This window comes from Trichechus manatus, unplaced genomic scaffold, assembly GCF_000243295.1.
Source record: "Trichechus manatus latirostris isolate Lorelei unplaced genomic scaffold, TriManLat1.0 scaffold00154, whole genome shotgun sequence".
Lineage (NCBI taxonomy): Eukaryota > Metazoa > Chordata > Mammalia > Sirenia > Trichechidae > Trichechus > Trichechus manatus.
This window is the reverse complement of record NW_004444090.1, coordinates 5,067,636-5,079,427: the sequence shown is the minus strand read 5'-3', so window position 1 is coordinate 5,079,427 and position 11,792 is coordinate 5,067,636. Positions and strand designations below refer to the sequence as shown.

The window sequence follows — 11,792 nt, the reverse complement described above, 5'->3', positions numbered from 1 at the left end:
CCCTTTTAGCTCAGTAATGAAGTCACTCCCAAGGTTCACCCTTCAGCCAAAGATTAGACAGGCCCATAAAACAAAAAGAGACTAAAGGGGCACACCAGCCCAGGGGCAAGGATGAGAAGGCAGGAGGGGACAGGAAAGCTGTAATACGGAACCCAAGGTCAAGAAAGGAGAGTGTTGACATGTCGTGGGGTTGGTAACCAATGTTGCAAAACAATATGTGTACTAATTGTTTAATGAGAAGCTAGTTTGTTCTGTAAACCTTCATCTAAAGTACAATTAAAAAAATATCAAAAGTAGATGCTGCTTTATTTAAATTGTCATTCACACCTTTTAAAAACACCTAGTAGAATAGCAGTTAATCCAAAAACCAAAACTTTTGAACCTAATTGAAAAAAAAAATCAGGAGCAAAAGTTTATATGGTCACATGGAATTACGATCGGTTATCTTTGACAGACCAACGAAGCCTTGGTGGCACAGTGGTTAAGTGCTCGGCTGCTAACTGAAAGGTTGGTGGTTCGAACCCACCAGCTGCTTTGTGGGAGAAAGATGTGGTAGTCTTCTTCCATAAAGATTACAGCCTAGGAAACCCTATGGAGCAGTTCTACTCTGTCCTATGTGGTTGCTGTGAGTCGGAATCAACTCGACAGCAACAGGTTTGGGTTTTTTGGTTTATTTTTTAGGCCTAAGACACTAAGGTGCTTTTTACCATTTTAAACTAATGATAAATACACTGATCATTTGTAAATTTAAAAAAAATTTCTATTGTGGTAAAATATATATAACAAAATTTTTGCCATGGTAACCATTTTTAATACAATTCAGTGACATTAATTATATTCACTGTGTTGTGCAACCATCACTGCTATCTATTTCCACAAATTTTCATCATCCAAACAGAAACTCAGTACCCTTTAAGCAGTAACTACCCACTATCCCTTACTTCAAGCCCCTGGTAACCAATAATAATCTTTAGTGTCTATTTCGTATAAGTGGGATCATATAATATTTGTCTTGTTTCACCTGACATTTCACTCAGTGTAATATTTTCAAGGTTCATTTGTGTTGGAGCATGTATTGGAACTTCATCCCTTTTTATGGCTGCATAGTATTCCATTGTATGCATATATTTACATTTTGTTTAACCATTCATCTATTGATGCCTCTTGGTTGTTTCCACCTTTGGGCTATTGTGAATAATGCTGCAGTGATCATTAGTGTACAAGTATCTATTTGAGTCCCTGCTTTCAAGTCTCTTGGGTATATACATAGGAGTGGAATTGCTGATTCATATGGTAATTCCATATTTAATTTTTGAGAAAAAAAAAAAAAACTTTTCCAAAGCAGATGCACTATTTTACATTCTCAACAGAAATGGATGAGGTTTGTAATTTCTCCACATCCTCACCAACACTTGTTTTCCGTTTTTTTCTGTTAATAACCATCCTGTAAACCCGTTGCTGTCATCGATTCCCGCTCACAGTAACCCTATAGGACAGAGTCGAACTGCCCCATAGGGTTTCCAAGGAGTGGCTGATGGATTTGAACTGCTGACCTTTTGGTTAGCAGCCTTAGCTCTTAACCACTGCACCACTAGGGCTCCAAAATAGCCATCCCAGTGGGTGTGAAATATCTCTTTGTAGTTTTGAGTTGCATTTCCGTAAGGACTAATGACTTTGAGCATCTTTTCATGTGCTTATTGACCATTTGTATATCTTCTTTGGAGAAATGTCTATACAAGTCCTTTGCCCATTTTTTGTTTGGGTAGTCTTTTTGTTGTTGAGTTATAGGAGTTCTTTATATATTCTGAATATTAAAAAAAATATCATTTTAGGAAATGTATTAAATAGGAGAAAGAGTGGGAATGTCTTAGTGATTGCGAAAAAATTTACCCTAAACCATTACCTTCTGATGCTGAGCACTAATACATATTTTAAAAGTTTTTGTAGAATAGAGAAGGATTTATGGAAAGTATCTATTAGATGGCATAGCCTTAGCCTGAAGAATAAATTAAGAAGTACAGCAACCATAGACATGTGGTATGATACTGTGTATTCTTTGACATAGATAATATAGCAATACTTTTTTGAATAAGTTCCTGTTATTCCTATCAGAAATAAGAGTAGAAACAGGCCATTATTCTAGGCATGGAGGGCGTATTTAATTGGGTATTTCTAAGACCTGAAACCAGTGCTTTCAGCATTGGTTGAAGGGATCAGATAGATTTCTGAGGCAGAACAAGCAGAGGGTCAGAAGGCCATGGTGTAGGTGGAGACCTGAGGGATTAAAGGTGTCATAGGTCAGAGCTTGCTGTGCAACCAGGCTGGGCTTGCGAGCAAGATGGGTTTCCAGGAAAAGGATGAGTGACCAGTGTCCCCGTAGTCAGAGGGTTGAAAGCAGTGGCAGTAGCTTTTATGATGCACACTGGGAATTAGACCTTGTCTTTTGAGACATTACAGCTATTGAAGAACATGAAGTTAGGTGGGATAGTGGTCAGGGTAAGTGGCAGGTATTGAACGGAGTTGATACCAGCATGACTCTGGGTAGATCAGGCGCTAAGGCTTTGGTCCTCTGGATCAGAGAAGATATAGGTGGAAACCTTTCTGCACTCTCAGTAGTGCTTTTGGAGAGTAGTTGACCTGAAGTTCCAGGATGACTGTGGGTGCTGGGTAGCACCTAGGCTGAAATCAAAGCTCTAAAGTCATGATGTTTCTAAATTCCAGCATCTAGAGCTTTGTCAAATAAAGCTTTACCACACCACTCAGAGTAAAGCCAAGGTCAAAATGAAGGACGCAAACAAAGTCCAGAATCTAACAATAATAGCCAACATTTATTCAGCACTTACTATATGCCAGGCATTGTTTAAGTGCTTTACAAGTATTATTCCATTTAATCTGCCCAAGAACCAACCCATTTAGAGAGACAGGCTTTGGCTTGCAAAGATTCTACTTAAACAGTAAGATGTCAGGAAGGACTAACTCTGTGATGTGTTAACGCATGGAATTATAACGTTCTCCAAATGCCAACAGTTCTGGGTACTAAGGTTTATATTTAGCGGTCCTCATATTTAGTGGTCCATGACTGTTTGCTATTGGTGGCATACTTAATACATGCTATTAGTCACTTGCCATTCCTAATGGTTTAGATTCTGAGCACCCCACTCTCATTTTGGCTGATCCCCTTTTCTGACCTTTCATAGCTCTTATTGTTTACACACATTTGGTCACTTGATTATATTCCTTCTCCCTTTTTTTTTTTTTTTGGATTTTTTAAAAATTGTATTCAGGTGAAGGTTTACAGAACAAATAGCTTCTCATTAGACAGTGGTACACATATTGTTTTATGACATTGGTTAACAATCCCACGACATGTCAACCCTCTCCCTTCTTGACCTTTTTTTTTTTTTTTTTTTTTGGTGAAAATATACATAGCCAAAGATACACCATTTCAAAAATTCCTACATGCACAATTCAGTGACATCGATTACACTCTTCCAGTTGTGCTGCTATTCTCACTTTAGATGAAGGTTTACAGAACAAAATAGTTTCTCATTAGTAAGTACACATGTTGCCCTATGACAATGGTTAACAACCTCATAACACATCAACACTGTCCTTACTCAACCTTGGGTTCCCTATCACCAGCTTTCCTGTCCCCTTCTGCCTTCTAGCCCTTGTCCCTGGACTGCTGTGCTTCATTAGTCCCGTTTTGTTTTATGGGACTGTCCAATCCCCGGCTGAACGGTGAACCTTGGAAGTGACTTCACCACTGAGCTAAAAGGGTGTCTGGGGACCATAGTCTGGGGTTTTTCCAGTCTCCTCCTTCTCCCTTTTTATACTTGTTTTTAAATTGTTTAATATGTATAAATTTTCCTCACCAACAAGCTTCTTGAGGTCTGTATTGCTTTTGCGTCTTCTACAGAGCCAGCCTCATTGTAAATAATTCAATAAATTCACATAATATATTCTATACCTTTCTTTCTAGCTAGATTTTAATCAAGTTGTAATCAATTACTAAGAAACTGGTTATTTTTATATATTTTATAATGTTTGCAATGAAATACTTTTTGATTTTCACAGGGCAGACTCAGAAAATGAATCTTTTCCAATCAATAACAAGTGCTTTGGATAACTCATTGGCCAAAGATCCTACTGCAGGTAAACTTCATTTGTGCATCATTTGTGCTTGATGGCAATGGGTTTGTTTGTTTTTTTTATGGGGGGTGCAAACGGTTAATGTTCTCGGCTGCTAATAGAAAGGTTGTAGGTTCTAGTCCGCCCAGAGATGCCTTGGAAGAAACACCTGGCTATCTACTTCCGAAAATTAGCCATTAAAAACCCTTTGGAACACAGTTCTACTCTGACACACATGGGATCACCTGGAGTTGGAATTAACTCAGTGGCGGCTGGTTTATGGTGATGTGTTAATTCAGAATTGATGGTTTGCTTGAAATATTTGGAGATCAATGTTTAACACTATACTATGTTTTTGCAAATAGCACACCCATGTAAGCATTGCACACACACACATATAACACATGGCAATGACAAAATTTGTGTAAAAAAGTTCTGGTATAGTGTGCCCATGCATGTACTACACAAGTCTTGTGACATTTCCAGAAGTGAGTTTTGGCCTCATTCACCCTCATTCAGTAGTCTGAAGATGTTAGTTTTGATCATATTTGTATAATAAAGGTATAAGCCATGGCCAAGAGGTCATGGATCCAGTTTGGTAGTACCCCAGTATTTGGAAAATAAACAATTGAAACTGTGTGTTTGTTTCTATTAAGTTGATAATTATGTCCCTGTCATCATTGAGTCCTCAATCAGGACCTTGAACCTACTGAAGCCTGTCTATAAATTATGTGCTATCAATTGGAAGCTTAGACAAAGCAAAGCCTGCACTGGCATGAATTGCATCCGGTCACTATCAATAGAAATCTCGATTCAGTCTGCGTTGACGTAATTATCACAATTGTCTTCTGACTCTGGCTTTTAACTGGTGGAGTAGACAAAGCAAAACTAATACATGATCACTCTTGACCCTGGTGGCAAAGTGATTAAGAGCTACGGCTGCTAACCAAAAGGTTGGCAGTTCGAATCCACCAGCCACTCCTTGGAAACCCTATAGGGCAGTTCTACTCTGTCCTGTAGGGTTGCTATGACTCAGAATCTACATGGCAATGGGCTTGGTTTTTTTGTTTTCTTGGCTGAGCTGTTGAATGCAAAAACCTTGTCATATCATCTTAAGTGAAACCGTTAAGCTATGTGAAAGAAAACCCATTGCTGTCAAGTCGATTCCTACTCATAGCAACCCTATAGGACAGAGTAGAACTGCCCCGTAGGGTTTCCAGGGAGTGCCTGGTGGATTCGAATTGTCGACCTTTTGGTTAGCAGCTGAACTCTTAAGCACTATGCCATCAGGGTTTCCTTAAGCTATGTTAGGTGTGCTTATTTCCTAGTCCAATTATGCCTTATTAGCACCAGTGTCTTTGATCAATGATCACAAGCCACTTTAGTCATATGCTTGCAAGCATATAAAAGACCTTTGTTTCTTGTATACCTCACATTTAAATTTTGTGATCTCTTTTCTAGAACCAGCCAGTTATCAATTATATTGTGCACATTTTTTTAGTTTATAAATCTAAGTCTTAGACCCCGTTAGGAGCATGACAGAAATTAAACACAAGTCATGCACTGCCCACTTCAAACTGAAAGCCATGGTGAGACTGGCAGCAAGAGAGTTCGAGGTTGGAGAGTTGTCTATTCTATTCGCGAATGGAGAGAGGAGAAGAAAGAGCTGGAGAAAATAAATCTGTGAAAATGTGCATGTCATGGGCCCAGAGTGAAATGGCCTGAGTTGTAGAATGACTTGAAAGATCAAAGTGAAGCTTCTGGCAAATGAAAGAGGAATCACAGATTTTAATGTGGGTTTTGCCTGGATTTCTAAATTCATGAAAAAGAATGACCTTTCTGTGAGAATGAGAACTGCTGAAGGCCAGCAACTTCCCGATGGCTGGGAGTAAAAGATGGTCAGCTTCTGCAAATTTGTCACCAGAGAAATCTCTGAAAACAGTATCTCTGCAACGACATAATTAATATGGAAAAGATGCTGACATCTTTCAACATTCCGGCCACTGGTACTACCGCTGCTTCAGGTATGAAAACTGTAACCAGTACAACTCCTGTGTACTAGAGGGCTTGCTTCAGTGTAGTTCTTGGTTGTGCTGCGAGTGGGGTGAAATTAAAACCAATGGTGATTTTCAAGAGGGTTGCCTGCGATGCCTCGCGAAAAGCTGCCCACCAGTGTGGTTGTTCATTGTAATAAGACTGTGATGTTATGAAAGTATGGGTAGATAAATGTTACAGGGCCAGGCCAGGGGGGATTCTTTTCAAAGAGGTCTTTGCTAATTTTCAATGCCATGGCTGCTCACAAAGAAAAAAACATTCAAAATTATGTTAACTCAACTTGTGCCCATATAGCAGTCATACCTGGTGGCCTTACCTGCAAGCTGCAGCTGCTAGACAAAGGGGTCAACCACCCATTCAAGACTTTTTGTGAGAAGAGAATGGGATGAATGGATGCAGTCTGGGATTCATGAGTTCACCCATCAGGACAACATGGCAAGTGGGTGGCTTCTGCTTGGGGGAAAATAACACCAGACATCTGCAGTGGCTTCAGAAGGGCTGGGATTGTATACCAGCAGAATATCAATGATGAAGATGAAGACACCGAAGGCAGTGATGATGTTGACATTAGTTCAGAAGTCACATATATTTCAATGATGCTAGTGACAGGGATCGGACTTTGATGATGATGGTAATGAATAAACTAAAACGGCCTGTTTTGAGATGAAAATGTAATTTCTTCTGGTGACTTTTATTTGTTGATTTCAAAGACATTGATTATCAAAAATTATGTTTCAGTTTAAGATTTATGAAAGCAGTAAAATGTAAACAACATCTTGTTCATGTAGTTTTAGGCCTACCATCATTTCTTACTTATCGATTTCTAGCATTCATATTCTGGTTTCACCATGGCTTCCCATTTCCATCACGAGCCCATTCAGTTCACCATTGGTTGCGCTTGGTTTAGGAGTATACCTACCTTAAATGAAGTTTCCATGAGATCAGTTTTATCCCAGTAACGTTAAATCTGTTGGAGAGAAAAAAAAATTGAAATTGAAATCAGCAACATGTAAAAAAAAATTGGTATAATGAACTTTTGAAAATCACATGCAGGAGGGTTGCAGGGTTTGGAAAAAAGTATAATGCGAGTGTTTTTTGTATAAAAATATGATACCTGAAATTTTCAAAAGAACTGATTAAATGATTAAGACTAAATAATCAAATTGTGATATTAACATTTTTTTATCCATTCCTTACTAATTAGTTCTTATATGTATCTAATGTCATCAAGTTAACTTCCTCCCATAACATGTATGGCCCTGATATTGTATTAATACCTTCTGGACTGATACCTATTGTGTACTCCTGTTTCCCCATATAGAAAAACTGAAAATACTACCTTATTCAGATATCTATTTATAAAATAAAGATTTGATTCTTTGCTTTCCTTTGGGAGACATTTCCAATCAACTTGATTTTTTTTGAAATACCTTTAATAATAAACTGACTTAATCTTCATTTTATTAAATTATGGGTACAAAAACAGTTGTCCTTCTACTGTATGTTTTTTAAATTTGATTGGCTTTATTTCTTTTTTGAATGACCACCCTTGGATTTATACTTGAGAATCCATAGTTTCAAAGTCAAGTGAAAGACAGGTTATATTTTAGGAGGAAGTGAGAGCTGGACTTGAGGATGAAATGAGGAATTGATCCCCCATTCTCAAAGGTCATTCTGAATAGTTGCTTGAATTTTGGTTTTCTTTAGTATTTTATTATGAAATGAAAAAAATGTTTCTGGCATTAATCTTCTTCTTTTTTTTAACCTGGGAGCACCTGTATGTTCAGTATATGTAGAGCCTGACTAAACTTAAGTTTGCATACCTGGGCTACATGAGAAAAATATATTTTGTGACCAACTGTTTTCGTTTCCTTAATATATTTTATTAATGATAATTTCTTAAGCAGTTTTGTTGTAGATCTTTGAAAGGTGACAATTGTCAACATAGCTGAAGTTTAATTTCAAATAGAAAAAATACTTTTATGTTTTAAATTTGCTTTAAAGTCTAAATTGTGGCTAATATAGTCATATGTACTTATTAATTAAACAGTGGTTGATATATGTAATTCTTGAGTTCATATATACCCACTGAACTGATTCTAAATGAATTAGACATTGTCTCCTAATTGCTGAAATTATACCTGATTTGTTTAGAATATGGTCCGAGAATGATCAATCTAGCTTAGGCTTCTGATTTGTAAAATTAAGTAAATTGAAACATAGAGAAGTTGAGTTATTTTCTCGAGGTTCACAAAGCTGGTAAGTTGCATTCATGGTACTATAATTCAGATCTCTTAATATCCACTATTGTATTTTCACCTTGCTATAAATCTCCTCTGAATTTTACTGATACCATTCTTTGCCTTGCTCGCTATATTCCAGCCATACTTGCTTCCTTTCTCTTTCACACAATCTAAGTCCCTTTTCTATTCATGATCATTCCCTTGGCCTGGAATGCTCTTCCTTCAGCTCTTCAGATGGATCTCATTGTATACTATCTGTAACAATAACTAGTAGCATGGTACTCAGGAGCCTGGAGCGTGAGTCAAGTTCTGCCTCTAGCTTTCTGACTTGGCAAGTCACTTTACTTCTTTTCTGGCCTCATTTTCCTCATGAGTAAAACAAAATGAGATTCTAGATTAGTGGTCCACTCTCAATAAGGGGCAATTCTGCACACACACGCACACACACACACACACCCCTTGCCCCTGGACATTAAGCAATGTCTGGAAATGCTTTTGGTTGTCACAACTTGTGTATGTGTGTGTGTGTGTGTGGGGGGATATCCAATGGATAGAGTCCAGAGATGCTGCTAAACATCTTATAATACACCAATCAGTATCCACAGTAAAGAATTATCTAGTCAAAAATGCCAAGGTTGAAATAGCTTGATCTAGATCCATGGTCCGTTTCTGTTTCGTGATTTAAAATGTAAACATTTAAATTACTTATTTCTCAAAGTTAGCATCGTTTCGGGATTATTTAAATAAAATGTTTTCTTTAAACATTGTTTTTCAGTAATATTTGGTGAAGATGTTGCCTTTGGTGGAGTCTTTAGATGCACTGTTGGCTTGCGAGACAAGTATGGTAAGTTAATATCTTTATATATGAACAGTATTCTTGTAGAACTTTTACTTTAAGATCTTGAAAATACAGTGAAACCGGTGAGAGCTGGAACTCAATGGGACTGCCTTGTTTTTCCAGGCCTTGCAAGTTTTCTGCCTTGGACAGGGTGCTGCCTTACAGCTTTTCCATTGCTTATTTTAGTGGAAAGTATTTGAGTTTTCCTTTTCTGACAGGTTTCTGCCATACACAGTTTCCTGGCTTTTGTAGGTTTTACTGTACAAAATGTGCCTGTTAAATTGTTAGCCATATGCTTATTGTATAGACGGATTCCGTTTCATTTCAGCAGCCACGCGTAGAATCCTTTGTCCTAGATTTCCCCGAATGTGTTGTTCTAGCTCTAGCATCTCTCTGATCTAGTCCATATTACACATATTATTGATTTCAAAATAATCTTCATTAAATGTATTGTTTATCATGTCATTCATCTGCCCAAAGAACCTTTGATAGCTTATTGCTTCCTGCCTTAGCCAGTCTCAACTCTATTGCTTATAATTCAAGATTCTGCCCACTGGTTTTTGTAAACAGTTTTAATCTTTTATTACCCTTCTGTGTGATTTTTTTGTTTTATCCAGCTCATCTTTGTCTTTTGCCTGACGTATGATTGATTTCTGTCTATTGCTTTTACTCATTTCATTTCACTCAGACTGAACAACAGTCAGAATGCCTTTTGGCTCATCCTAGCATTCCTACTCTTGTGACCTGCTGTGTAAGGAATATGTTCTGTCCTTTGACAGTTTGGGATGCCTTTGAGGTGCTATTGACACTTTATTTCTTCTCTCAGCTTTATCTAATTTGGAAGTCAGCGAAACACTGAGGTTTAAGGGTAGGAGGAGTTGGCATCTTCCTTTTTCTTTTTATTGTGCTTTAAGTGAAATTTTACAACTCAAGTTAGTTTCTCATACAAAAATTTATACACACATTGTTATGTGACCCTAGTTACTCTCCCTATACTGTGACAGCACACTTCATTTCCACCTCAGATTTCCCGTGTCCATTCAACCAGCTCCTGACCCTTTCTGCCTTCTCATCTTGCCTCCGGACAGGAGGTGCCCATTTAGTCTCACGTATCTACTTGAGCTAAATAGAAGCACACTCTTCACGAGTATTATTTTATGTCCCATAGTCCAGTCTAATCTTTGTCTGAAGAGTTGGCCTCGGAAATGGTTTTGGTTTTGGGCTAACAGAGAGTCTGGGGGCCATGTCTTCTGGGGTCCCTCCAGTCTCAGTCAAACCATTAAGTCTAGTCTTTTTACTAGAATTTGAGTTCTGCACCCCACTTTTCTCCTGTTCTGTCAGGGACTCTTTCTCTTGCTTTCCCTGTCAGGGTGATCATTGGTGGTAGCTGGGCACCATCTAGTTCTTCTGATCTCAGGCTGATAGAGTCTCTGGTTTATGTGGCCCTTTCTGTCTGTTGGGCTGATGTTTTCCTTGTGTCTTTGGTGTTCTTCATTCTCCTTTGCTTCAGGTGGGGTGGCACCAGTTGATGCATCTTAGATGGCTGCTCACTAGCTTTTAAGATGCCACTCACCAAAGTGGGATGCAGAACATATTCTTCTTTTTTTTTTAATTTTTTTATTGTACTTTACATGAAGGTTTACAGAGTAATTAGTTTCTCATTAAACAGTCAGTACACATATTGTTTTATGACAGTGGTTAACAACCCCACGACATGTCAACACTCTCCCTTCTCGACCTTGAGGACCTTTTTTTTGGTGAAAATATACATAGCCAGAGTTACACTATTTCGAAAGTTTCTACATGTACATTTCAGTGACCTCGATTACATTCTTCCAGTTGTGCTTCTATTCTCATTATCCTTTTCCAAATTATTCCATCATCATTATCTTCAACTCACTGCCCCTTAGGCTTCCCGTCAAGCCTTTTGAGTTGCTGTTGTCACTTTGATCTCACATAATTTTTTTTTTTTGTACCTTAGATGAAGGTTTGCAGAACAAATAGTTTCTTATTCAACAGTTAGTACACATATTACCCTATGACAATGGTTAACAACCCCATGACATGTCAACACTGCCCCTTCTCAACTTTGGGTTCTCTATCACCAGCTTTCTTGTCGCCTCCTGCCTTCTAGTCCTTGTTCCTGGACTGCTGTGCCTCATTAGTCCTGTTTTGTTTTATGAGGCCATCCAGTCCTTGGCTGAGCAGTGAACTTTGGGAGGGGCATCACCACTGACCTAAAAGGGTGTCTGGGGGCCATACTCTCGGGTTTTCTCCAGTCTGTCAGGCTAGTAAATCTGGTCTTTTTTTTGTGAGTTAGAATTCTGTTCTACATCCTTTTCCAGCTCTGTCCAGGACCCTCTATCGTGATCCCAGTCAGAGCAGTCAGTGGTGGTAGCCAGGCACCATCTAGTTGTACTGGACTCAGTCTGGTGGAGGCCATGGTAGCTGTGGTCCATTAGTCCTTTGGACTAATCTTTTCCTTGTATCTTGTTCTCTTCATTCTCCCTTGCTCCCGAAGGGGT

General features: G+C 38.4%; 1 protein-coding gene across 2 annotated transcripts in view; it reads left to right on the top strand.

Annotated features, from left to right (window-relative positions):
- The window catches only part of BCKDHB (branched chain keto acid dehydrogenase E1 subunit beta), a 273,664-nt gene that overhangs the window by 13,271 nt on the left and 248,601 nt on the right, over positions 1 to 11,792 (top strand). For both annotated transcript variants that reach the window (XM_004386058.3, XM_023740397.1), the window contains exons 2-3: positions 4,078 to 4,155; positions 9,205 to 9,273. In XM_004386058.3, the coding sequence (XP_004386115.1) occupies positions 4,078 to 4,155; positions 9,205 to 9,273 (147 nt within the window). The remainder of the gene's footprint in view (positions 1 to 4,077; positions 4,156 to 9,204; positions 9,274 to 11,792) is intronic.